This window comes from Erithacus rubecula, assembly GCF_903797595.1.
Source record: "Erithacus rubecula genome assembly, chromosome: 21".
NCBI lineage: Eukaryota > Metazoa > Chordata > Aves > Passeriformes > Muscicapidae > Erithacus > Erithacus rubecula.
The window spans coordinates 3,648,790-3,676,676 of NC_136673.1; the positions used below are offsets into that span (position 1 = coordinate 3,648,790).

Sequence of the window (27,887 nt, forward strand, 5' to 3'; positions counted from 1 at the left end):
TTGGCTTTTGGTTTCCTTTCCTCCAGCTTTCCTGCGCCGCACGACAATCCGCTCAAATTCCTCCAGCCCGGAGACGCTCGGCTCCTGAATTTCAGACAGAACTCCTGGAGGTGGCCAGGCTGCAGAGGCTGAGGGCATGGCTGGGAAATTGAGCTGCTCTGAACTCCACGGAGGGCACGTAGGCACTGGCAGCAGCACCGGGGGCTGTCACACCAGCTCCCCGTGTCTGCACCCACTCCACGTGTGCCCCGTGGGGAAATAAAAGGCAGGTTTGGAGCTTGGTGTGTGTTTCTCAACTGTAGGATACATCCCACTGTTTAAAAAATCCCTGCCACAGACGAGATCTTCCTTCGTGGAAATGCAGAGCAGAGAATAATAAAATAATGAAAGGAATCCACAGGGATCATTGAGTTCAGCTCCTGGCCCTGCACAGGACAGTCCCAGATCTTTCTGTGGCCACTAGAGAGGACAGATCAATGCCTTCCCCTCCACCTTGTGAGGAAAGAAGATGAATTTTCGCTGCTGGACTGTTCCAGCAGCGCTGGGCCAGGCTCGGTGCGGGGGCAGAAGGAGAGGGAGCAAAACCCAAAATCCTCACCCACCACGTACCCAAACCCAACACCAGCACAAGGCGTGCGAGGACAACATTCCCTTTTACTCCTTAGGAACGCCCAGGAGGGTTTTGGGGGCACGGAGCATCTGCTGCCCGGGGCCGCCGGCTGTGTGAAGAATTCGGGCTGGCCGCGAGCGAGGGCGGCGGCTGCGCCGGTGGCAGCTGTTCCCTGCCCTGCAGGGCATTTAAATTTTAAAGCCCTTCTCCCCACGGCTGCTTTCTGCACCATTCCTGCCCAGCTCGCAGAGACCCAGCTCCCGGGAGCTGCTGGCCCACGAGGCACCCATGGGCTCGCTGGTGGCCAAGCTCCTCCTGCCCACCCTCAGCTCCTTGGTCTTCCTCCCCACCATCAGCATCGCGGCCAAGCGGCGTTTCCACATGGAAGCCATGGTTTATTTCTTCACCATGTTCTTCGTGGCGGTAAGAAGCTCCAAACTTCCCCTCTCCCTGCGTGCTTTATCCTCCCTGTACCACTGAGAGGCTGATTCACCCAAGAGCAGCCAGCACAACCCCTAAAATCTCCCTTTTCAGTTATTGCGTGGTGCTGAGCAGCTGATTCTCCAGTTTAGGATGTCCCAGTGTGGCCTTACAGAGATTTAATGGTGTTTTATGGCTGAGATTAGCGAGAAGGTCTGGGTGCAAAGAGCCTTGACTGATTTGCAATGCTTGGGAGCTGGCTTTTCTCTTTGTTTTACAGCTGCTAAGTGGCCATGCTGAATTTGGGCTTTAAATTGCCTCCAGAATCTCTTGCTCTGCCTCTGTCATTTTAGCCAAAAGCACATAGTAGTCAAATTATTGATTTTGCAATTGCCAGCTGGGGATGGGAGCAATGCTGGAGTCAGGAGAGTTTCTGCACTGGGAAAGGAAAGACTAAACCATGCTGCTGAGCTATTAAGAAAAATAATTATTAACCCTTTGTGAGTTGAAACATGTGTTTTACCAGGCTCTGATCCCCTGGCCTTCCTTTGTGTGGAAATAATGAGTGAATAAATGTCTGTACATATATAAAATATTCCTCTTCCTGCTACCCTCAGTGTGCTACCTTGGGCTTTGTATTGCTGCTAAGTGACCCCGTACAGGCACCAGCTGAGCACCCAAAGCAGCATTCCCACTGGAAAACATCTCCTGTTTTACTACATTTCAATGATCTGCTAAAGAATATGAAGGAAACAGCTCAGCAACCAAGCTGACATTGCATTTCCCACTAATCCCCATCCATCTCAAGTCATCTCATGAGGGTTGGCATGTTCCTTGTACAGAGAAACTGAGAGGGAGTAGATAAAGGGTCTTCCCAGTGTGAAAAGCTCTTCCACAGAGCTCAGAATCAGGTTGGTTTCCTATTATGGATCCATGAACATCCATGAGCTGATTAAAGCACGATGCAGGAGGAGAAATTCTGCCAGATCTATAAAAACTACAGGACCAGTTAATATAAAAACATCCCTGACCCCCCACCCCAGCTCCCCAGGGAAGCCAGACATCTACAATTTCATTTTGCACTGGGTCTGTGTCTGCTCCACCTCCCCAAGAAGTCAGTAGGAAATTTGGCACGTGTTTCAAGAAGAGGTGGAACAGGTCCTCTCCGAAGAGATTGAAGAAGCAAAATATCCCTGAGTGGGGAAGGGGAAGAAGGGAAAGGAGGAGAGGCAGCTGCCAGCATGGTGGGGAGGAGATTGGAAGGGCAGCAGCTGCTGCTGTTGCATTTTTTGCAGCATCCCACTCGTCCCCCCTCAGGAGAGCTGAGCAGAGCAGTGAAAGCAGACAAGTGCCAGGAACACGCTCTGCCTTCCACCCTTTCTTCCCCCCCAGCTCCAGACTCCCCGAGCCCAATCTCAAGCAGGGAAAAGAATTACAGCCGTGGTGCAATCTTTTCTAGAAGCTGCAGCCAGCCAGAGGGCTCGCAGCAATTCCCATTATAAATTATATCAGCATCCCCACCGGGCCGTGACAGCGAGCAGCGTTCCAAGGGCGCCCGGCCAAGCTGAGCAGGGACTTCTTCAGCAACAGCAGAGCTCACTGGGGCTGCCACTGCAAAATCCAGGGCTGAGGCTGGCAGGAAAAGGAGAGAGCCAGGCAAACACTGGGAGCATTCCTCTGGTTGCACTGGAAAATGTCTCTTGGCGTGGTCTGCGTTTATGTTGCATGACAATGGGGTTTTTTTGCAAATAACCTAATCAATGGGTTAATGGGCAGGAACTGGTGGTTTTTAAGGGAATGCACTAATGAGTGAATTCCCCAGTGTTCAGAGTCTGGCCATATAAACCTTCTTTAGCCTGGACAGTGACCTGGCATCCATACACATTTCATCAGGACACTCATTTTGAATTGTTTTACAAGAATCTTTCGCAATTAAAACCACAACCCCAGAGTCCTCCCTGTGCTGGAGAGGCCATCCCCCAGCGCCCTGCTCAAAGCAGCTTGGTCATCAGATTGCAAATTCTGGCCAAGAGGCAAATTAAAGCCTGTCTTAGTTTGTACTAAGAGAAAAGAATGCTGATTCTTGGGCAATTTGCAACTGGGAACGATGACATTATCACTCAAATATATTCATTACTGCATATCAGTGATCCTGGTGTAGCTGACACTGTTCTGGCCTGGCTGGCCATTCTCTCAGCAGCTACACTATTTCAAACCAGTTGATAAGAGCCTTTACCTTACTGGTATGTGGGTAAGAAACTGTTTTTCTTTTTCTTTTTGAATAGTTCTACCACGTTTGTGACGGCCCCGGGTTATCAGTGCTGTGCTTTATGCGCTACGACATCCTGGAGTACTTCAGCATCTATGGAACAGCCCTGTCCATCTGGGTGTCCCTGATGGGTAAGAACTGCTCTGTCCTGGCTCCCCAAAGCTCCAGCACTGGCAGGAAGGGCTGGATTTGTCAGGATGGATGTTGGGACAGCCAGTGGGGACAGTGCCCAGAAATGCTGCTGGCTCTGAGCTCCGCCTGAGCTGCCACTGAAACTGCCCTTTGTGGAAGTCACTCTGTGCTATGGATTAATCAAGTTTTGTATCATAAACACTTTAGAAAGTCATTGTAATTAGTGGGGTGCAGACATGGAACTGTCCTGAGTGGTGGCTGGGGACATTTTGCTCATGGAGATGAGGAGCTGTGGCACCTGCTGGTGGTGATTGTCAGGTGTTCCTCTGCCTGCACCAGCTCTCACACATGTCCCCTGCTTCAAATGACAGCAACACACTGGCAGCCTTGTGCTGCAGGTCAAGGCAGGACAAGACTATGAGATGACTGAGTCTGAAACCTCATTTACCAGGGAATTTCCCATTTCCCCTCATTTTCCCCATACTGTGCCCATCAGCTTGTCTTGCCTCACTTGAGGACATTAAGAAATGCAGAATCTCCCTCCTCTCTTGGTAGCATGAGAATCAAAGTGGTTTAGTCAAAACAAATATAACTTCCTGGTTTATCAAAAGCCTGGTCCGGGAATATTAGATCTGCTTAGAAAAAGCAGAAATTTATTTCACTTCCTTTTTACTATAAATCCCACCCCTTGTCCTGTTATTCAGTTTTCTTTTTCTTACATTTGCTTGACTCTTTTTCCTCATTTTGTTCCTTATTTGCAACCGAAACAAAATATAATAGAAATGGGAAAAAATACGAGAAAGACAAAAAGTTCAAACTTATAATTATTCCATCTTGTCACCCTGATTTTTGGAAGGATAGGAGTATTGATGGCAGGAGAAGAAAATAGGGTCAGAGGACAGAGATGTTCCAACAGCAAAGGTGTTGCTCGAAAATTTGGACCATTTCTAACCAGTGCCCACTCCAGAGAGAGTTTCCATTTTTCCCCACAATGAACTGGTGTCAGCATTCCAATGTACAGCCCCAGAATGCCCACAGGACTTTTCTCTCTGCCCCTCAGGGCTCCAGGGATGGTGCAGGAGCTCCAGCAGGGATGGGGTTCCTGCAGCCTCCATGCCCAGCACAAGTAACACCCAACAGCTGGGCAAATTCATCCTGTGGGGATGCAGGAGCACCCCCCTTTCCAGGGCAAGCAATAGGATAAATTTTCCATTCAGGGAAAAATGTTTGGGGTAAATATTACCCTTAGAAATGGCTCTGACTTATCAAAATGTGAGTCCCAAGGGGGGCTCCCCACTGCTCAGGGCACCTCAGTTCCCTCTCTGCTCAGCTAGAAAAGGCAACGAGGCAAATAATTTCCAAAGGGCATTTTCAGTGGATAGCAGCAGTGTCAGGGTAGGTCAGAGCTGATCCAGACACTTTGGCTCCTTGCAGCAAAAATTCAACTTGATTGCTTCATTACTGCGTTCAAAAACCTCACCAAAAAAAAAAAAAAAAATACAAATCCTGCACTGCGAGGTTTAAAATATTGACCCGCTGGGAAACAACAGAGATTAAATGCGGACATTATCCCTTAGCCAAAGTCCCAATAAAAGCACGATCCAAGGACAGGGAAGGTGTGGGGACTGAAGCCCAGGGAAGCCTCTGACTGTGGCTTGTAAAGCCTGAGAGCACATGTGGGACTCAGACCCTCGGGCAAACTTCCCGGAATGCAAATCCAGGACAGCCATAACACAGCTGTGCAAGCTGGAAAAGCATGGAGCCCACTGGGATCCATAACTTTTATCAGTTATTACCCCATTCTGTGCTAAACAAAAGCCTCTAATAATTTACTCACACTGGTGACTTCCAGCTTGCAAAGCCCAGGCAGGTGCTGGTGCAGCCGGGACCCCGTGGCACCAGTGGGGGGGTCCCACTGCTCTGGGGTGATGGAGCCTGTGCCAGAGTGAGCTGGTGGGTTTGGGAAGGCTGGAGATGCAGGATGAACCCAAGAGTTGATTGTGGGCTTGCTGGGCATGAGGGTCTTTGCAATCACCTCTGAATTCTGGGTGAAGGAAAAGGGAAATCATAGAATCATAGAGTGGTTTAAAGGGGGAAGGGATTTTAAAGACAGCTTGTTCCATCCTCTGTCATGGACAGGGACACAATCCACTACCCCAGGTTGCTCAAAGCCCTGCCCAGCCTGGCCTGGGACAATTCCAGGGATGGGGCATCCACAGCTCCTCTAGGTAGGGATTCTTCTTTAAGCTTCCTCATGAAACCCTGAAATAAAACCCCAACAATCAGCTCCTGGACCCACCACCCAGACACCTCAGGATGGTTTGCTTTGCCCTGTGTGCCTCAGTTTCCCCAGCAGTGTGACATGAGAAGGGCAAACTATACACAGATGCAACCCCAGGGCAGGTGGGAGACACCCCAGGGCGGCTTTAGGGCAGCAGCTGAAAAAGAGAGGCCGTGAGCTGATGTTCCCTGTGCTCCATCCCTCAGCCCTGGCCGAGTTTGATGAGCCCAAGAGATCGACCTTCATCATGTTTGGTGTCCTCACCATCGCTGTGAGGATCTACCATGACCGCTGGGGCTACGGCGTCTACTCGGGGCCCATCGGAACCGCCGTGCTGGTGATCACCGTCAAGTGGGTGCGTGGGGCAGGGCACTGCCATGGCCTTTGTGGGGTGCCCCTGGTGGGGAAAGGCTGAACCCTGCATGGGGGAGTCCAACCAGTGTTTCCTCTTCAAATCCAGCTCTGGTCTCACAGCGATTTTTTTCTTTAATCTGAGCAGAAGGCAGGCAGCAGCCTGCGTGATAAATGCCAGATTCGATCGGTCTGAGCAATCTACCACATCTCCTGTCCCTGCAATTCTAATCAGGAGGAACATATTTATGGAGTTTTTACAGCTACTCAGAGGCAGAGGGATCTGGTAAAGTGCCCCAGATCCAGGGAAGATGTGGATAAAACGCGGTGATAAAGTGGGGAGGAATCTGTCTGCAGTCTGCCTGAATCCAGCTGGGACAGTGGGGCACAATGCTGCAGTCTGTGCCCCACTCACAGCATGTGCATGTGCTGGGAGTGAGGTGGGGAAACCACTGCAGGAGTGGGCAAGGACTGAAGGGATAAAAATTGCAGAAAGATGATGCCAAACATCATGGAAATACAGCGGTGCAAATCCCAATTATAAACTGTCACCAAGCCAGCAGCTGAAAGCAAGTGGCCACCATGGGGAGGGGATGGGCAAGGAGGAGACCAAGGCACAGGCCCTGCATCCTCCAGTCTGCAGATGCTGTGCTGGGATCTGCTGTCCACAGACTGGGTTTGTGAGGGCACACACTCCCTGAGCTGAATATTAAAAAAACCAATATTATAATGAGGAATGAGGCTGGAGCAGCCAGCTAAATCCAGGTGAATAACTTGGTGCTCTCTCTCCTTCCTCCCAGCTGCAGAAGATGAAGGAGAAGAAAGGTCTCTATCCTGACAAGAGTGTCTACACCCAGCAGATCGGTCCTGGCTTCTGTTTTGGGGCGCTGGCACTGATGCTGAGGTTCTTCTTTGAGGTACCTGTGTGCACACTCAGCCTCCCTGACCCTACAAGGGACATCACCAGGAGAGGGACATCCCCCTTCACACCACTGGGCCGCATCCAGCCTTGCACAAAACCCAGTTCAGGGTTGGCATACTGGGTCTGGCAGCAGGGACAAGGGTCCCTCCATGCTTGTCCTCATCCCACCCTGGTTTGTTCAGGGCAGGTGTGACAGCAAGTGCCACATAGGGTGATGCTCTGTCTCTTTTTCCCCCCTCAGTGAGTAATAAGGACATGGGATGTGCTTTCCTCAGGCACACATGATCCTCAGAATGGCTTTGTCAAGTGCAAGCAGGGATTTTTGGAAACTGGGCACGGGTGACTTAAGGACACCTCTCAGCGACGCGGCAGGGACTGGATCCGACCCAGGCATGGCCGGATCCAGAGCTGGCTCACGCCAAAAAAAAGACTCTCAGCGACTCCCAGGGGCACTTGATCCTGTGTTTATATCCTTCTGCTCCTGCTGCTGGCCAGTCCCCCTGTCCTGCTCCGAGGGGTCCGTGTGTCCTGCCGGGCAGGCGATAACCCCGGCACAGCCGCCGGCCGTGCCTGCGCTCAGCCCCGCTGTTACGGCTGCTCTGTGCTTTGGGAGCTGTGAGATACAACCTCACAGGCATCCCCCAGGATTATTTTTCAAAGCATTTAGTAATTGCAAATTCTAGCAGAACATAAAAATGTCACTTAGCAGAAGCCGCCTCCCCGCGCGCCCCGGCCTCGCCGCCGCGTCCTTTGCGGGGTAATGAAACACTTCATTCAAGAATTGGGAAATGTGCAAATTAGAACGTGTTAAATCCACTTTGCTTTAGGTTTGGGGTTTTTTTTCACTGGAAATCCTTTCTTCTCTGACAGCAAAAGGAGGCAGAAGGTTCAGGAATCTTTTTTATCCCCTTCCTTTTGGCTACTTGTAGAAATTTAATGTCCCTGCTGCTCCCGCTTCTCACTGCGCTCTCCCCGCCTGCAGGAGTGGGATTACACCTACGTGCACAGCTTCTACCACTGTGCCTTGGCCATGGCCCTGGTGCTGCTGCTGCCCAAGGAGAACAAGAAGGCTGGGAGTGCTGGGACCCCTGCCAGGCTGGACTGCTCCACGCTCTGCTGCTGCGTCTGAGCCCCCCGGGCACCGTCTTCCTGCTCCTGGCTGATGGAGGGTGCAGCCACAGGGAAAATCCTGCCTGCTGGGTTTTCCTCTGGTACACTGGTGTCTTTTCCCACCAGCTCCGTGCCCACTCTGGGATTTTCTCCCCTGGGAAGTTTCCTGAGTCTAGTGGAAGGTGCAGGGGGATTGAAACAAGGTGGGCTTTAAGGTCCCTTCCAAACCATCCTGTGATTCACCTTTCCACCAACAGCCCTAGCAAAGCTTGCACTTCCAGTTTGGTACATATTCATATTCTCCCTGGAGGAGCACTCAGCTGGGTGTGACCTGTCCCCTGCTCCAGGAGACCCCTGCACTCCCAGGCCATGTCACCTTCTCCTGGGCTGTCCCCTGCACTGACCTGGCAGGACCCAAGTTGTCCCCTCTGTGCAGGTTTGCCCAGCCTGAGCACACAGAGCTTCGTTTGCAACACCCAATTTGTAGAACCTGTATTTTTTTGTGAGATATTAACTATTTTATTTATGCATTCTCTTGATGTAAATAATATATACTAACAAAGGCTTTGCCAGTGTGCAGTGCCAGCATTTCTTCAGTGGGGTGGGAAACTTTCCAGCTTCACTCAGCTCAGTGGAGGGCAGATGCCAGTTCCAAAGCAGAGCTCTGGGCACAGCCACCACAGCCCCTCAAACCTAGAGGGACCTGCAACACTGGGCACTTTGTCCTTGCAGACCTGCAGGCACAGGCAGCAGGTGCCTCATTGGTATGGAAAGTACATGGAAAATGAGAGGCAGAGAAAAGAAGCTCCTGGAGGGAGGGGGGAGGGCTGTAAGCCTATAACATCTCCTCTAACAGACTATTTACTATAGCAGAAGTGTATGATTTATTTAGACTGTCTGGGAAAAAGGCCAAGACTATATGTCATGGACAATTAGAGCAGTATTGATATACAGAGATGTCCACAGAAAGCCCACATTAAGCCTGGGTTCCTCTGGAAGAGAAATCCACCCCAGTCATTCATCAGAGCAACTTCCTGCGACGGGGCAACAACCAAAACTGAATGAGCTTCCAACAAAAATATAAATGAATTATGAACCCCCAAGCATCCAAGAGTCACTGGCAAGCAGTGGCACAGCTGATGCAGCTGCATGCAGAGGCAGAGCTTGCAAAAAGCTTTCAAAGGGTTCCCCAGCACCTAAACCAACACAGCTCCATTCCTTCCCAGCACCCAGCCCTGGGATGTTTACAAGATGCTCTCAGGGTTTGCATGCAAGGATTTCCTCGTTGCTTGCACGTTCCTGGAGCTCTTTGCCATGTGAGAACTGTTCAGGGTGGCCCCAAAAAACAGGTCCAAATATTCTGATTTGGAGTGAAAGAAGTAGCTCAGCACTGCCTGCAAAAGATGCCTCAGAGGGTGCACAGCAGCTTCCTGAGGGGTCACCCCCATGGGCATCCCATGGCCACGCTGGCTCTTCCCAAATGCAAATCTCAACACTGACCCTCCCCAGGGTCCTGACCAGCAGTGCCAGCAGCCTCCCTCACCTGCTGCAGCCACTGATCAGAGCCTCCTTCAGCCCAACAGCTCATTTTGGGACTGTTTGGTCCCTCCTGGGCTGCAGTGACAGGCAGCAAGCCCTGGGCACCATGGGCATGGTGAGAGCCTTGTGAGAATCCAGTGCTGGGAGGAGGGCACTGTGTGACCACAACACCCAACTGGGGATGAGCATGAGGGACCAAATGTCAGCAAACCCCATACTCCACTTCACCTGAGGAGCAGCTGAGTAGATAAAACCTCCTCCTCCCACCTGCAGTGTATTCAGCTGAAAAAAAAAAAACCAACAACAACAACAAAAAAAACCAGAATTGTCTTGCCCACAGCAAAATCTCAAGCAAGGTTTGCTTTATCCCCTCCTCTGCCTGCTGATGCCCCAGGGTGATGCTCCAGCTCTGCAAATCATCCATCCCTTTGCACCCCAGGGCAGGGCCAGCCTTGGGACTGGCACACACCCACAGAGTCCCTGCCCTGGCATCAGCCCCGAGCTGATGGCAGCACCCCTGACACAGAGGAAGGTGCAGGGCTGGATCCACTACCTCAGGCAGGATATCCCCTGCAACACCAATGCAGGGAAATATTATAAACATCTACAGCAACGTAGACAAAACAGTCTCTTGTAACCTTTTAGCGCTGCCGAGAGCTTTGCCTGTAAGAGCTCTTGAGCCCCTGCCAAAAATTCTGGCTGTTTTCGTAAGAGTAGGTGTTTTCGTCTAAGGTGCAGTCTGAGTGCTGTGACCTTTGTCATGTCTGCTACTGAAATTTCCTGCTTCTCTGTTATTCTCTTCTTTGGTAAGACGATATGAAACCCAAAACTTTTATTGCCCCTTTTAAAGTGTCTTTATAGCTCCCCGTCTACTTCATATACTGTCTTGCTCTCCAGTGCTGGGATATTACTTATGGGATCCGGGCTTGATGCTGCAAAAGGCATTTGGGTTTCACGAAGCCCAAACCGCCTGGGCTTTTTTAAGATCAGCCAGAGGGGGGCGGGGGGGGGGGAATGAAAAAAAGACAGAAAAAAGGAAAAAAAGGAATGAGAGGGGAGGGACTGGGCTTTCCGCTCCGGAGGCATCGGCATCTGCTACCAGCACAGCCTGCCCTGCCTCTGCCAGGCCTCCCTGGGCACAAAACCCAAAATTTGCTTTGTGTCTGGGTCAGCATGGGGTGCCCACGGAGCCTGTGGGGATGGCATTGCACAGCAGCTCTTGCCCTGCCAGCTGTGCCCTGGAGCTGGCAGCTCAGATGTGGCTGGACAGCAGAGCTGGTGCCAAACCCAGCGTGCAGCAACTGGGGCACATCTGCCCTGGAGCTGGCACTGGGAAAGGCCAGCCCTGCTGGGGGGGCTCCCATGCACCCCCTTTGCCAGCCCAGTTCTGCTATCAGGGCAGACACATGAAGGATGTGTCCCTGGGGAAGGGTGGTGGGTGCCAGGGCTCTGTGCTCCCAATCCCATCCCTCTGGCTGGGGAGCATCTCCTCCCTGTCACCCATGGTGACAAAGATCCCTTGGGATCTCATCTGCACACTCCTCAGCATCCCCACTGCAGTGGGAGCAGGGGTCTGGTGTGACAGAGGGGACAGGGCTGGTGGAACTGTCCCCTCCAGGGGGACATTCCCCCACACTTGCCTGTGGCAGGGCTGGCAGAGGAGGGAATCAGGACCTACTCCTGCTGGAGGGGAGGCTTCCAGAGATGTCTAGTCAGGCTCAGTGCCAGCTAATCTTCCAAGCAAACTTTATCCAGATCCTTTTGGCTGCAGAAAGTGAAAAACCAGCCAGACCCAAACATAAAAGCCTGGTTTCTGCTGCCAGCTGCATGGGGCACTCCAGAAAAGGTCTTATCACCATGTGATTTTGAGAGGCACCTTCAGTTTTTTTCCACACGCTGCTCTTCCCTCCTCACCCTCCCATTGTCATTCCTCCATGCATGTTCCAGTGTTGAAACCAGCCAGGTTAATGCAGGTGGTGGGGCCAAGGTTTTCCTTGTGCCCACTTAGAAGCCATCAGGCCACACCAGCCTGCTTCAGAGAGTGGTGTTGCTCCATCCTGAGGCACCAGGAGTTCATTGGGAGCAGCATTCTCCCTGGAACTGCCAAAGCAGCCAAAGATTCTCCTGGAAATTTAAGAGTGATGGTAGGGGCAGGAACTCTGTGGGGAATCCAAGGGAGAACTCTTGCCCTGGGTTCCTCCATCACCCTTCAGCTGTGACCTGCCCTGTGAGAGAGATAAATCAGATCTGCAGGGGCAAAAGGAAGTCACCAGCCATGCCCTACACAGCTCTGGGGCTCCACAACCCCAGGATATGGTGAAAATGCACTGTGAGAACCCAGCCTGGAAAAAAGGGAGATGGAGCAACTGAAACACCCAGTTGAGACTACTTGCTACCTCTCAGCTTTGCTCCAGTCACAATGCACATCCTTTTTGGGTGTAAAAAGGTCTCCTGCTCTTCTGAGCAGTCAGAAGGCACAAGGGAACAGCAGGATGGACTTAGGGCAGAGGCAACCACAGGAACCAGTAAAGTGGTACCTCCTGCAAGGCTGCCAATCTGCCTGACCCAGCATTTATGGGAGAAAAAACACATTAATGCATCAGGATTCTGCTTAAAATGCCACACAATGGTCCAGCATATTTATCTTCCCTCCTCTTTCAGCAAGATTTCCAACCAAAGATTTCCAAACTTCCAGCTTGGTGCAGGCAGGGCAGCCCCATGCCACTGGCAGCACTGGGATATTTTTGGGGCACTGCAGACTGAGCCACTCGGCTCTGGGGTATTTGGGGGCACAGAGGAGCTCAGAGCTGCCAGCCTGGGGTGCTGAAGGGAGCCCCTCACACCCTCTAGGTGTCCTCTCCCCCCAGCAGCACCACACACAGACACAGGTGAGGACTCAACCCAAGTGACCAAAACCCAGGGCAGAGCAGATGTGGCACAGCCAGACTCTCTCAGCCCTTCCAGGGATGCTTCCCCAGCTACAAAACCCCTCTCCAGGCCCAGCTTGGTGTCTGCAGCCTCCCCTCTCCTCGGGCAGAGCAGGAGGAGCAGCCATCCAAGGATTTCAGATTCGGCCAATCTCCCAGAAATTCTGTCATCATGCCGCGCATCACGCACGCTGCCGGATCCGCATTACACACAGCCTGGCCGCGCTCCAGCGCCTCTGCAAGAGTGGAAAAACCCTCCCTCCCTGCCATGGCAGCTGGCCCTGCACCTTCTGACAGATACCATTTAAGCTGGGAGCACCTCGTGGCCCCAGAGTTTCTCCTCAGGGGGTTTGTAGGAGTGGGTGAAAGCTCCCGACCTTGCCAGCGCCTTTCAATGAGCATTTAATGAGCCGTCGTTATCTGATCCACGCGCCCCGAATGCGAGCAAAGCGCTCGGGTTTCCAGCTGCACACATCACCTGATGCTCATAAAACGAGCTGATGTGTCTGGGAAGCCCCAGACCCAAAGAAATATTATTTAAATGATGGGGGGAAAAAAGGCAATTATGGTTTAAAAGCACCCGTGTGGGTAGACAGGGATGGTGGCTGCTCTCCCCTGCTTTCCTCTGGTTTTCCAGCAAAGCAAATGTTCACTGATAAAACTCACAATCTCCTTATAAAGGCAGGATCGTTTTGCCTGTAAAAGGGAAGGTTTGGAGGAAGTTTTACACACGTCTCTACTCTCTTTATGTCTTTATTTGCATTTTCATTTCCACAGTAGTGGAGCTAATCTGAATGGAGCAGGAGCGAGGGTCCAGGTTATAACCAAAGTATCAGGTAGCACCTTCACATCTGGAAGGGATTTTGACACAACTTCTCCCAGACTGTTACAGACAGTTTAAAAGCAAAATCTGATAAATAGCAAATGTTTAACAAGTCAATAGGAAGCTGCATTTGCAGGAACATGTGGCTCTAGCCAGCCTAGCACCACTGCCCTGCCAAGGCCCTTCAAACACATCCCTGCAGCAAGGGGATGCCGGGCTCTGCCCCGGCCCAGGCTCACTTACAGGGGAAGGATTAAACACAGATGTGTCTTTGTAAGGCCAGACATCCCCAGCTTCAAAGCCTGACAGGGTCCTGAGCCTCCCTGCTTTGGTGGTGAGGGTCTGGCTTCTCCCTCCTGGCCCAAACCGAGCCCCGTTTGTTTTCTGTGAGCCTCGTGTTTGTGGTGGCAAGAGGAGAAAGGGAGCTGGAGAGCTCAGGAAAACACCACAGAATGGTGTCACAAAGCCCCTGATGTGCTAGGCACTGCTGTCCCTGTCACAGGGGGTTTTGGGGATGCACTGACTGATGAAGCCCCACTCAGGACACTGCACTGATGGCCACAAGGTCTCACCCCAATTTAGCACAGCTTGGAATTCATGAGGGCCCCAATCCACAAGCCAGAGATGGATCATACCCATCTATTCCTTTTCCAGCCTTGGGAGCCACAGCACCCTCAGGACAGAGGTCAGTGGCCACACAAGCAATGCTGTCCTAAGGAAAAGTGCCACAGGGGGCAAAACATCCTGACACAAAATCTTTCACAGTGTTTCACAACCCTGCCTGGTGTGGGGAGACTCATTCCCAAAATGTGGGAAGAGGCATTAAAAGGGAGAGAGTTATGCAAGGAGAGGGAGCAGAAGGGGAGACAGAGGAATGAGAAGTGACCAGGAAAACCACCAGAAACCCTCCAGGATGCCTGCCTATATTCAAAGATAATGTGTCCAGCCCTCTTGCCAAGTCCCACTCATCTGGAGCCGAGCTCATGTTTTGGATTAATTTTAAGGCAGTTCCTAAAGCATCTCCCTCTCATAAGGAAGAATTTTTGCCTCCTTGGCCAAGGTGACCTTTTAAAAAACATCACTTGCTATTTTTCAACCTCTCACTCATTTAAAATTGTCATTGCCCAGGTGCTGTGGGGCACTTGGTGCAGTTTGTGTTCTGGCATCCACCAGCCCCACAGAGCATCCTGGAGTGGGGTGGGTGTGAGGATGGGGAGCCAGGGGAGCAAGTAGAGCCTTCCCTCATCTGTGAGCATCACTTGCCCAAGCACTGAGAGCAGAAATAGCCCCTCCTGCACACCCACATCTCCCTGGCACCCACCAGGGGCTGCTTCAAAGTTTTCCCTTTAAACTCTTCCAGATACTGTGTTTTTTGAACTAAAATTTTGCCTGGACACATGAATGTGCTCTCCAAACTGGTGCCTTTTGTTTGAGGAATGGAATTACAGATATTGCCCCCAAACAATCACTGTCCTGTTGCATGTGTGGTTTCTGCTCTGAGCCTCCCCAGAAGGAGCCACCTCGAGATGTGCCCCAGCTTCTCAGTCTCCACTGGGAGGGTTCATCCCAGAGGTGTCATTCCCATCTCCCAGCCACAACACAGAGACAATTTTGAAGCAGAAACATGAGAACAGTCACTCCCCAAACCTCCACCCAGCCCACCTTCTCACCCAGGCATCTGCAGCATCCTAATCATCCCGGAATCCAAAGCATGTCCAGCAGGGATCTCAGATGCTTCCCATTTAGCTCCAGCGTTTGCAGAATGCTCAGCCACTGGCTCACATAGGGCCAGCACAGCCATGGCCCTCACTGCACCATGGCAGGACTCAGTGCACCACCCCAGAGGGGTTTTTGGCAAGAAAAAAAAGGGGATTTTTGGAAACCAAGCAGCCCTAGGTACCACACAGCTCTCCCAGCACACTCAGAGTGAGAGAACAGGATTTGGGGTATGGAAGCTGCTACTTTTTGCTGGTGATCCCAGATGTCACACTGGGGTTTTGTGGGAGTGCTGGGAGCAGTGGAGGGGAAAAGCAGCATCTGTGAGGGATTGGGAAGGGGGAGCTGCAGGGACAGCTCAGTGTGGGGTTGCAGAAAGTGCAGGAAGGGAATCCAGAGGCTGCAGGATGTCAGGAGCCACTCAGCTGCTGCTTGGGCTATTGGGAGGAAAACAGGTAGGGCCAGACACTTTTTTCTCTCACACCTCAAGAACTAAAGATCAAGTGACAATAGCAGTGACCAGAAATTGTCCTTTTGGCTGGAAAACATAAATCACAAGATCTCGCTGTTCCTTGTGTCCAAAGGCACCAAGAGCAGCATGAGGACATCCTTCCACAGCACCTCTGCTACATGAGCATCCCTTAGGCCCTGAAGGAACCCAGACACACAGAGGCAGCCACAAAAATGAGACAGATATTTGGGGTTTCAGTTAAGCACAACCAGCGAGAAAAGTCGAGCTTGGGTTTGACTGGATTTGGGAGATGAAGTTTTAGGGCAGCTCCATGGTTTTATTTAAAGCAGTTCAACCATAACCTCATCCCACTGGGGAAATGCAGAAATTCAAGGTGCTTCTTGTGCAATAGATGCTGCTCCCTGCTCAAGCAGGTCTGGGATAGTGCTCAGAGTTTTACTACATCCCTGTCCAGGCTAAAGCAGAGACCACACACAAAACGTTTTCAGGATGCCAGCAGCTGTGCACAAAGCATTTGGTTTACATTAATTATGTCTGGACAAAAAAAATAAAAGGGGGAGAGAAGGAGAGCAAGCGAGTGGAGAAGACAGGAGGGATGCAGGGAGGCTTCTGCATGGTGCTGATAAGATCTGCTCTGATCCCACCGGAGGTCACAGCACATGCTGGGTCTTTTAACACCTCTGCCACCCAGAGCAGCCCTGCACTGCCCCTGTGAACACCTCGGGGCATGCAAAGCATAAATAGAGCCCTTGACTGTCTCAAAGATTTCATGGGACCCTGTCCCCTAAGCTTGGCTCCCTGTTCTGCTTTGCTCTTTGTCCTTCTCTGAGCAGAAATGATCACAAGAAAGAACAGAGAAGGTAAAGCAAATGCTGGTGCTGGCAGCTATCAGGGTGGGAAGCAACACATGAGAGGGGAAGAGGATGGTAAGAGGAGTGATCAGAAACAGGAAAATCCCCTTTGTTCCACAGCTGTGCAGAAACTCCAGAAGAAGCTGAACAAAGCCCTTCCCCACCCTCTCTCCAGGGAGGGCTGTGAGCAGTGGAGAACCTGCAGGGTCAGGAACTGCCACCCCCCTGTACCAGCACAGACCTGAGGGTCCCCTGTCCCCTCCCCAAGGGCAAAGGAGCCTGGTGAGGTACAGGCTGAGCCTGCCTTGACCTGGGCTCCAGCAGCCAGCAAAAGGCTGGATTGATCAGATCCCCACAAAGGAAAACCCACCATGGAAGGTCCATGATGCTCACTGGGGGAGAGGGAAGGTGCTGTTCTCATCTTGGACTGCACCAGCATCACCCCAGAGGCCCAGCAGCACACAGAGGGACATCCAGACCCCAGTCCCAACAGAGTCTGCAGGGACTGGGCTGAGGGGCCACAAGAGGCCTGTGACCTCCCCTGCCATGCCCTGCACATCTTCCTACCACACATCCCCGTCCCACACAGCCTCCCTGGGCTCTGTGTGCCCACCAGCACTCCCTGGGCATGGAGCTTGCTGTGACAGGAGCTGCACAAATCCCAAATCCATTCCCACCCTCCAGGAGCCAGCAGCAACCCAGCCAGGTCCTGCTGCAAAACAAGTGATGTCAGGTGGCAGCACTGCCAGGCACAGGCAGCTGGGAGAGCTGTGCTGCCATGCCAGAGGACTGCAGTGGTCAAACCCCTCCCTGGCAGCAGCTGCCCCCTCCCAAAATCCGCCCCTCACTGCTTGATGAATTCTGGCGCTGCGGCAGCGGCGTCTCAGGGGGCCCAGCCTGCGCACGCCAGAGCTGGACTGACCCATGTCAGAGGTGATTAATTTATCAGGCTTTTGGCACCCACCACTCCCCGCCAGAAAAACAATATCCCGAATTCCAGCCCCTCCCGCCCAGCAGATGTGTCTGCGGCCAGTTCCAGCCCCGCTGCTGCGGGGATGCAGCGCCCGAGGCTCCCGTGGCTGCTGTCCCATCCCCTCTGGGGATCCAGAGAGCACAGCCCGGGGGTTTGGACTCAGCTGCCACCCCCGTGGGTCCAGCCTGTCCCCCTGTCCTGCTGCCAGGTCACTGAGGAGGAGCAGGATGGGTGCTCAGTGGTGATGGGGTGTCACCTCAGCCCTCCAGCCCAGCATGAGCAGCACGGTGGTGTCACAGCGCTCAGCAGCCCTTGGAGCGTGTCTGGGTTTGAACCAAGCAAGCACTGATTCAGGCCTAATCAAATTAGCATTAATCTGTTATCATCAGGAAAGCATGCCAGGCCTTGAAGGGACAGATTAACAAAGTTGTTGTTAGTGGAGAGGGTCAGAGGATGGGGATGGGGCACAGCATCACATGGGGTGCTTGTTGAGCCCTGAACTCTGCATCCCTGCCTCTGTCAGGGTTTAAAGCAGGAAATCGAGAGGGCAGTGATATCATTCAGATGCTGCAGAGCACTTGGATGTCGGGCAGCCAAGAAATGGGAGATTTTTCATCCTCTCCCCCCACTCTGCTGCCTGCCCCTGGGTTCCAAGGAGGGATGAGAGCCCCTCTGGAGCACAGGAGCAGCACTGGCCGTGGGGAGACCTGCTCCTGGCCCAGCTCTGAGCTCACCCTGACGTCAGGGCGAGGGGTAGAGAGGGGGGAACACGGGCAAATGGCCAATTATTTATCCCCAAAAGGTCACCGAGCACCTTGGAAGGGGCTGGAGCTGGATCCCCACAGAGGGGGCCAGCGCCTCCTCCAAGGAGACTTTTCACAATCCATCTCATTTGCTCGCTGTGGCATTTTCATCACGGTAGTTCGACTTATGCAATTACATAAAAAACATCTAATGAAATCTCGGTGACACAAAACATGAACGTTTATATTGGCCTCCCCGTGCCGCGGAGTTGATCTTGGCCGGGCTGTCCAGACAGACATTCTGCATTCTTCAGAGATTAAGCACTGAAACGCTCCGGAGAAACGCAGCTGCCCGCTCCCCCTGCAGCCGCGCCGCTAATTCCAACCACATGCTCGGCAAAAAGAGAACGAGAGTCCCTTACAAACACACGGGACCCTGCCCGGCACCCCGAGGGCATCCCGAGATGGGTGTCCCTAAATAAACAGCGCGAAAAGGCTGAGAGTTTGGCAGAGAGTGGGGATAAATAAGCAGGATTGTTGTGGAAATAAAAGGAATGGGTAATTCAGAGCCCGACTTTGCCCGTGCCACACCTCGCTGCGTTATCAACCAGCCTCCAGAAGAAATTTATGAGCCCTAGAGTCTCTTGGCAATGGAAGCCTCATCCTGGTTTGGTTAAAAAATTTTCTGCCTCCCGTTAAAATTAAGCTGATCTTTAAAATAAAGGAAAAGAAGGGGAGGATGAGGCGTGGAGGGCAGGGAGTTTGTCCTCAGCTTTGGGGTGGGGACAAGGGCAGCAGATACCCCATCCTGATATTGTCACATCACCCCTCAGGTGTGAGGGAGCCCTGAGCTGCCCCAGAGCCACAAACAGGTGCCACTGGGTGATGCTGCTTGTGGAAGGCCACAGCAGGATGAGCAGAGTCACCTTGCTGCCACCAGCCAGCACAAATCCCTGCTCCCACCATGGCCAGTCCTGTGTTTCAAGGCTCAGAGCAGTGATTCCACTGCAAATCCCTCATCCCTGGGCCTGTCACAGCAGGTGACACCAGCAGAGCAAAAGCCACTGCAACACTGTTTGCAGAGCTCCAAACCCTGCACAAGCCCTCACTGTGTGCCAGGGCAAAGCAGGGCAGATCCCAGCTCACACCACCAGCAATTTCTCCAAATATTGGAGAGATGCTGGGCTCAGAGACAGGGAGCAGCACTAGCTCACTCAGATGTGGCCACCACATCCTGCCCCACCCCACTGACCACATCTGGAGCTCTTGGAAATCCCCACACTGTCCCTTTGGTGACAACAGAGGCACTAAGCACAAAACCCACCAGCCCCAGTCCCTCAACCAGAACCATCATCTGAAGGGCAGAAAATTTTTGACATCCTACAAACCACGGGTAAAACAAGATAACAGGGCTGAAGCTGCAGCTGGCACTGATCCTGCAGGGACGTGGGAGGGATCCAGCAGTGACAAGGGGGGGCCAGTGAGCAGCACCCCCTCCCTGGGGCAGGGATATCTGCAAAGGCTCCAGCTTTATCACCCTGCACGGAAGGATGAGGAAAGGCTGGAGGGGGGGAACAGGGACAGGAAAAATAGCCCCTTATTCCACTTTCATCAAGGAAGCATCCAGCCATCCAAAAAATTTAATGTCATATTTTAGCAAGAAAAACAGCTGTTGTGGTACTTTAAGGCCCAGCATATTTTGGCCAGAGCTGCATGTTGTGGATATTGGCTGAGTCAAGGTTAGCTGTTAAAAGGCAGAAATTCTAGACCCATATGAAGAAACATCGCGTTCCTCTATATTCAGATAATATTTACTTCCAAGCCTGTTTTGTTTTGTTTTCTTCTCCCTCCTGGAGTGAGGCCTGGCCCTGGGGCTGTGTCTGCCCTTGGCATTGCTGCTCCCTGGGCAGGACAGAGGAGTTTGGGGTGATGGGAGCAATGAGAAAAGCAAGGAAGGCTCTGCCTGGCATCTCTGACTTGAGCTTCACCCTCTGATTTTGAGCCCTGACAGGCTTTATTTGAGCCATTCCTGGTGCACAGGGGCAGAGGGAGGGACAGGAGCTGGGATGGAGGTGGTGGGTCCATCCCAGCAGCACAGGCACTGTCAGGGGGTCAGTCATGTCCCCACAGTGCCACAGCCAGGATGGGCACACTGAAGAAGCCACTGGTCCTATGGCACAGCAGCCACAAGCCTTTCACCACTCAGTTTGAGTCAAACTTTCATTCCTCCCAAAGGGGAAAGATGCCAACGAATCCATGGCAGGAAAAGAGGGAGCAAGATCCCATGCCATTAATCCCCCTCTCCCCAGGAGGGACAGCTCTAACTGCCAAAATTAACCCTACAAAATATTTCATGTAATTTTAACACAGCATTTTGCAGCTTTACCTTTTTATAACTCTGTTCTGTCAGAGCAAATCTACTTCTAAGTTGTCACCTATTCAAACACCTGCCCCCAGAGTGCCCAGCACAGCCCCCAGGCTGTCAGGGGACAGGTCTGTCCCACCCAAAGGTCTTTGTGATGCAGTTTCCTTCCAGCTCCCACCTGTGCTGTGAGAGCAATCAGAGCTCCTGGGGTGAGCAAGGTGGGGCAGGGGTCAATTTCTATTGGAAATGAAATGCCAAAAACCCAAAAAGATGCTGTGGAGCCCCCCATGTCCCCAGCCCCATGTGAGCACTGTGCCACCCAAGCTGGAAGTGACTCATCTTCTCATAAAGCTGGTTTGCTAAGGAGGAAAGAGAAGCTTTTTGCCACAAAACAATTCCTCTGTGCCTGCCAGGCTCAGCAGGAGCAATCCACACTGTCTCTGCTTCCCTGGACTACCCCACTGTGGTGCCACCTTCAGAGCTGGACCCTCATCTCCAGGGTTTTTCCCTTCACTTCCCACCCCATGCCACACCACAGAGCCACCAAACACATGGATCACCAAACCCAGACACTTGGAGAGGAAAGGCTGCGGGTAAAAAAAAAAAAAAAAAAAAGGAAAAAAAGAAAATTAAAAAAAAAAAAAAAAAAAAAAAAGTCCAAGGTGGAACCGCAATGTTTATAAAATGGGTCACTGAATTATACATAAAAATATTTTCCTTGTGGATGCAATTACTTCCTGGACTTGTTATTCCACAGATGCTTAAGTTTGCCTCAAGCAGCTCCAATAAATGCTTTACAGTCTGCAAGATCAACAGTAGCAGGGCTGGAGCGGATTGAGCAGCGCTGGTTCAAATTTGTCAGAAAACCACACAGTGTTTTCATGCGCACGTTTTAGAAACCCAAACAAAACCATTCCCAACCGTCGTGCTGCCTTTCCTCACGCTTGTTAATGGCTTTCACATGAGCTCCTCCAGACATGGGCACAGCCCCAGGGGCTCCAAACACCCAAAAGCTCCAGGGAGATCCCGGGAGGGGACAGGGATGGAGCAGGAGGTGACATCTCCCATCCCCGCTCCTGGATTTTTGCATCCCGTCCTCCTGCAAGGTCTGGCTCATCCCTCAGGGACCCGGGGGGCTGTGGGATGTGCAGGGGGCTTAGGAGGCTTTCCCAAGGGAAATGAATTTTGGGGTCAGCCCTACCTGCTGTGGTGACTGAGAGTTCAGGGGCTGCAGGGGACACGCAGCCTGTGGGGTTTAAAAGTGCAGGGACAACATCCCAAAGGAGCTGCAGCAGAGCTGGTGGGAAGGAGCTCCATAGCATGGGCACAGGGCTCTGAGTTAACTCTCACAGCAAGGACATGTTTTGGGGTTTTTTTCTTCTCTACCCAGTCACAAAAATGAGAGATATCAAAGTCATGAAGATGCCTGAGGATTTTTCTAATGTGCACAGTGCTTGCCCTAAAGGCCCTTGAATAAAATCCTGGTGCACCACGAGCTTCCAAAACCCCCAACCCACTTTGGTTTAATTGAAAATACTTAGTGTCACATTCAGTGATAACAAAAAAGGAAAGCAATTGAAGGCTGGGGTGTTTGGGACAACCCAGGATCACAGGACAGGACACTGCCGTGCCATTAAAATAATGTAATATCTGCCCAGAAATCCCCAAGAGTCACTGCAGGACTAACAGGTGGCTGTAACAAGATTATCCTGTTTATAGATCAGCAGCAAGGCAGAAATGTCCTTTCAGGCCTCTGCTTTTACTCCAAATTTCATCCATGAGATTTTCTGACAGCAGGATAAACAGGTTAAAAGGTGCCTATAAAAATGGGCTTATCAGGAGCTCCTGATTCTTCTGCTTTGAGGATGCAGCTGCTCCCACTGGTCCTTGTATGGGAATCCCAGATAATCTTGGCCTTTTTATAGGATACTGCAGCACAGGGAGGGAGAAGGCAGCATCAGATCTGCCCAAAGTCCCAAATTGGCCACAAAATAGTAACAATTAAAAAAAAAAAACATTCCTGCCCTGGATTCCTGCCAGGGGATGGAGCAATTCAGGATATGAGGATGCAGTCACCAGTAAATGAGTGCAGGGTCTGTGTGTCCCAGTGCAAAACTCCAGGGAAACTTCACAGGGAAATGGCAGTGGCCAAAGGTGGAAAAAGCAGGGCCCCTGCACCTTGCTCCTGGGGATGGTCCTGACAGGCTAATAAATGCCAAGAGCATTTTTCTTCCCCAGGCAAAGCACACAAAAGGTGCCCCACAGTAGGTGGGATTTCACCCCACCCAGCTCCAGGTCCCTGAGCCAGCAGTGCCCAGGTTGGAGGGCTCAGACCTGCCTCAGGCTGTGTCTGGGGGTGATGGGAAGGACAGAGCAGGGACAGGAGGAGCCTGGGGGCAGCACAGCATCCACAGAGCATCCCCCAGAGCATCCCTGGTACCCTGAGCCAGCCCTGGCAGCAGACGTGCAGCAGCTCAGGCACCCCCAGCTCCGCGTGTCCCCCGGGCTCTGCACCCCACTCAGCCCCCCGTGGGCTCTCCCTGGCTGCTGGCACACTCCAGTCCCTCTGTCCCACACCCTGGCACCCTCCATGGCACCCTCCAACCCCTCTGTCCCACCCCTGGCACCCTCCACCCTCCCCAGCCTCCTGATTTTGCCATTTGGAGCTGCGGACGAGCTCCAATGTGTTCCTCATTAGGAGGGGCAGACAGCCCAGCACTGAGTCTGAGCCCTAATCTCCTTTCCAGTTGGGATCCATCAGCAGATGTACAACAAGTGCTGGGATATTTTAGTGGGCATGTGTGGGACAGAGGCACTGGGGTGTTTTTTTCCAGCCAGGGGGATGGATAAATGCCGTGGCTCGAGGCTGTGATGGACAGCAGGTCCAGGGAAAGCAGATCTGCTGTGGTTTATTTTACCAAGGGCTTTGCTGGAAGAAGTGGTGATGAAGTTAACAGCCTGCAAGCCATAATTGGCTCATATTAAAGCAAGGAAATGATATGTTTTGTTTTCCTCTTTTTTTTTTTTTTTTTTTTTTTTTTCCTTTAAAAATCATATTAAACAGGCAAAACCCACCCAGAGCCAAGGAAGGAGCAGGCAGCAGCTCTCAGGAATTTAGTGGGGGAGATTTTTTGTCCCAAGTGTAAAGAAATCCAGTCCTTGCCATCAAAGAAAAGTAACTTCAACTTCAAAATACCCAGCAGAAGTGGGCAAGGGAAGGGGGATCCAAAAAATCCAGATTGTGGCATCACAACAAGCACTGCTCTAGAGGCTGGCCCAGCAGCTACAATGGGACAGAGTTAAAAAAAAAAAAGTGTACTTAAAATTCTTCTTCAAATAATTGTATTTATCCTGCCACCTGCCAGCAAACACAGGGTGTCAAAAACCTTGCTGTTGCCTCTGGATGTGCAGGATATTTCTTGCATTTGTTCTTCAAATTCAATTTTTAGACCCTGTGGCTGCATCCTGGATGTGGGCTGAGCCTGACTGTGGCAGAATCGTCATCCCAAGGTCACAGGTCACCATCAGCCTCTCAAATATCTCCTGGGGACATCCCTGCAGGAATTCCCATGGATGTGCAGCCCTGTGCTCACCAAGTTTTCACCCAACACCCAAACTCCAGCCTGGCTCAGCACCAGGGCACTGAGAGCAACATTTTCTCATCCTGCCCCGTGCTGGGTTTTTTGGAAAACCCAAAAGCATCCCTGGGGACACCCAGCCCTGCACAGGTGACCCCAACCACAGCATCCAGGCAAGGCAGGACAGATCCAAGGGGTGCAAGGACATCCAGGAGCCACCACAGCCCTGGGGACACTCAGGATACAGAAAAGAGTCCTGTCCTGACACTGTTCACACCCAAAGCTGTCACAGAAGTCAAAGTGAGTGACAAAGTCACCACAGGGCATAGGAAAGGCTGGAATCCCACAACCTTTCACCTTTTTTATCCACTGTCCCAGTTTCACTTGTACCCACACCCACTGGAATTTGTGGGTCATGAGATTTCATGTGACCTCAAAAAAAGTCCTAAAAGCAGGTTAAAATATCCCACTTTTGGTACATCCCCCACCCAGCTGAAGGGCACACACACATCTTCCAGCTCATCCCAGCTCCTGGGTTAGCCAGGTTGGATGTGGGACACCAAAACCCCTCACTCCAAGCATGGGGAGATGAACAACTCTGCCATTTGCATGGCAGCAAGGAAAACCCCCAAATTCAACCATTTTCTAACTTATAAACAACAAAAAAACCCCAAATAACCTCAATGGGAAATTCTAATTTTGTTTGGAAATGTCATTTCCAAATGGCACATGAGAAATCACACTTGGACCCAGCCCTGCTGACAGGCAAACATTTATCCTCACAAAATTTCCACATAAACCCATCCCTTTTGTCAGTGGGTCTGGACACTGGGAGCAGAGTGGGAAGGCAGGAAGAGGGAAGGCAGGAGGCACAGGCAGCACCAACCCTGCCCAGAGGGTCAGAACATCAGTGAGCCCCTCTCAGATCACTGCAAACTCCTCCAGCCTCATTCCATGGCAAGAGGCAGCTTTTTCCAAGGCATTCACAGCAAAGATTTAATATTATTTCAAAAGTAGTCACACCTTTTTTCCAATACATGCAGCCCATGCCAGCCTCTCTTCCCAAAACCTGCAGCACTCCATCATTCAGCTCCGTGTTGGAGCGGGAGGATCCTGTCCCACACACATTTCTCAGTCTATCAGGCAGAGTTATTCCTCTGCTCTGTGCTTGGATACTTACAAAGCCATTACCATCCCTTGCATGCACATCCATCATCAGGCCTTCAAACTCCAGAAAGCCCCAAAAAACTATTTTCCACTCACCCTGCAGCCTGCCAGGCTCTGTTCTTCTACTCTGCGTTCCTTCATCCATCGAAAGACGTTTCAGCAAGTTCAGGGTCCAACAAAACAAACAGATGGCAGTCTGAAAGGTGGTGATTTTCTCCTCTGTGGGGGGAGTGGGGTGAAGGATTCAGCCTGGGAAGAGCTGAGCTCTGTCTGCCTGGTTGGAAAAGCTAACCTGGGCTCCAGGTGCTGATGCCCACGGGGAGCTGGGGGTGCAGGCATTATTTTTCAAAGCCATGGGGTTTTGGAAAGCTGTGGGAGGAGCAGCTGGAGCTGCTTCCTGAGCTGGGAACCCCCCAGTTCCACCACCCAGAGGTGTATCCAACACCAGGCCAGACCCCACCAAGCACCCACCTTCACCTCATGTGTCTCCAGCAGCACCAGCCACCTCCTGCATGGCTCTGCAAACTCAGCACAAGCCGATTTGCAAGGAAAAACTTCATCACTGTACCTCAGCAGCACCTGATGGCTCTTCAACAGCTCCCCAAAATCACCCACTAAGCAGCAGCATGCTCCAGAACCCCAGCTCTGCTGCAGCCTCAGGATGTGGGGGATGCAGAGAGAACCATCCCTGCCCCAGCCCAGGGCAAACCAGCCCCAGGGCTGCCCCAGCCCAGCACAGACACCAGGCGTTCTTCCATCCTCACCCTGCACTCACCAGCTCAGACTCACAGCAAGATTTATGAAAGGATGTGGCCAGATGAGCGATAGAGATGGATAGTCCTGAGGAGTGACTGATTTCTCCCTTACAAGAGGGATAGAAATTAATTTATGAATTGGGTTAGTTGAGTTGCCAAGTGGCTTTGATGCTGGTTATTTTTTTGCATATGTTCGTGATCTATCTCCCAGCTGTCGGGGGGAGGAAGGTCCTGGGGAGCTGGAGCAATGCATCACTCAGCCAAGGCAGCCAACAGTTCTCAACAAAACCAGATTGCCCTTTAATCAGCCAGGGGCTGCTCTGCTTTCCCAAAGTGGCCACCTCAGCCCTCCCCAGCTCACCTGGAGATATTATTTGCTGCAGATGTGAAGGAAGCACTTCCACGTGAGGATGGCCAAGCACAGCCCACCAGAGACAGCCACTGAGTCTGCTTCCACCTTACCCACCCCTTGTGTGTTTGGGGAAGACCCACAGCAGGTCAGGGAGATCTGGAGCAAGGTGGTGGGTACTTTATTCCTCACCAAAAATTCACTTTTATTAAAAAAACCCAAAGGGCAGAACAAGTATGTGGTGCAAGAACCTGCCCAACCACACCCTGAGGGACCCCCTTCCCTCAGGGGACACTCAGGGACAGACTCACCCAGGGGCTCAGCCCTGAGCCAAGAGCAGCACAGACAGCAGCTCCCCCCGAGCTTCCCAGCCTTACAGGTGCTTGGAGGGTTTTCAAGACACAAAGCAATTTCCTGCTTGAAGCAGTTGACAAATCTGCACAGAAACTGGAGAACCCTCTGCGTTTCAGGGATGGATGCTGCAAAATCATGTAGTGGAAAGGAGCCCAAATTCATGGAGCAAAGTGCAGGCAAGGGAGGAAACTGCTGGTGTCTGCTGATGGAAGGGGAGCCCCAGGCACAGGGACCAGCTCCAGGTCTGTTGTGACCCCTCTGCTCAGACCAACACAGAGCTGGAAATTTTTAGGGTGAGCTGTCCTGCCCACCCCTCTGTCCCCCCAGTCCATGACCTTTCTTCCCAAGGGGAAATCAGCCCCGAGTGCCTGAGTCAGCTGTAAATCCCCTGCAGGATCAGACAGTAAAGGCAGCTCTTGGTGGTTGCAGAAGAGGAACCAGTTTGCACAGAGGGAAGGCACAGCAGCTCCCGAGGTGTCACTGCAGCTCCCACACAGGCTTGGAGGTGGAGAAAACACCCAAGTGTTCCAAAAAGCACCAGGGGCCAAGGGGAATGATGGAAACAAGAGGAGCAGTGCAGTAGTTTGGGGAAATAGACTTTTGCTAATTAAATCCAAGTGGCTTTGGGTTCAGAGCTAGCAAGGCCCAAATGAAGCTCTTTCCTACAGCATGATTTTGGACCTGCAGATGTCCCAGCACAACGCTGCCCACAGAGCCCTGAGGGGCTGGGGGATCAGGGTGAGGGGGCAAATACACCCATGGGCAGTTTGAGGCCCACCCATTGTGGCAGAGATGCTGCCCTCCCCTTTTCCATCCTCATCACTGCCCTTCATCCTTGTCCCCTGCTCCTTGTGGCCACTCCATGTTCACCTCCCTCTGCATTCCTCTCCTTCCTCTTCCCCACCTCTGCTCCACACTGAAACCCCTTTCTCAGGGTGCCTCTGGAGGTTCTCACAGATGGAATTTTCCCTTGTAAATAGAGGCAGCCCTGGACTAGTCTGACTGGTACCAGTTCCTCAGTGGGAGAGACATGCCCTTAGCAAAGGGAGGTTTCTGCTGGTGAGCACAGTCCTGTGAGGACCACCCCTGCAAGTGTCACTGCAGTGGGAGGGTTTGGAGGGGCAGGGCAGGGTGAAGACAGCACGACACCTCTGTCCCCATCACTGTCACCCCGTGGCTC

General features: G+C 52.1%; 1 protein-coding gene across 1 annotated transcript; it reads left to right on the plus strand.

The window, feature by feature from the left end:
• Window positions 1-898: 898 nt before the first annotated feature.
• On the plus strand, window positions 899-8,381 carry MYMK (myomaker, myoblast fusion factor; the record flags this gene model as incomplete). Its single annotated transcript, XM_079323910.1, has 5 exons — window positions 899-1,033; window positions 3,316-3,430; window positions 5,919-6,067; window positions 6,864-6,980; window positions 7,968-8,381. The coding sequence occupies 5 exons, from the start codon at window positions 899-901 to the stop codon at window positions 8,112-8,114; spliced, it is 663 nt and encodes a 220-aa protein (XP_079180036.1). The 3' UTR covers window positions 8,115-8,381.
• Window positions 8,382-27,887: the final 19,506 nt, after the last annotated feature.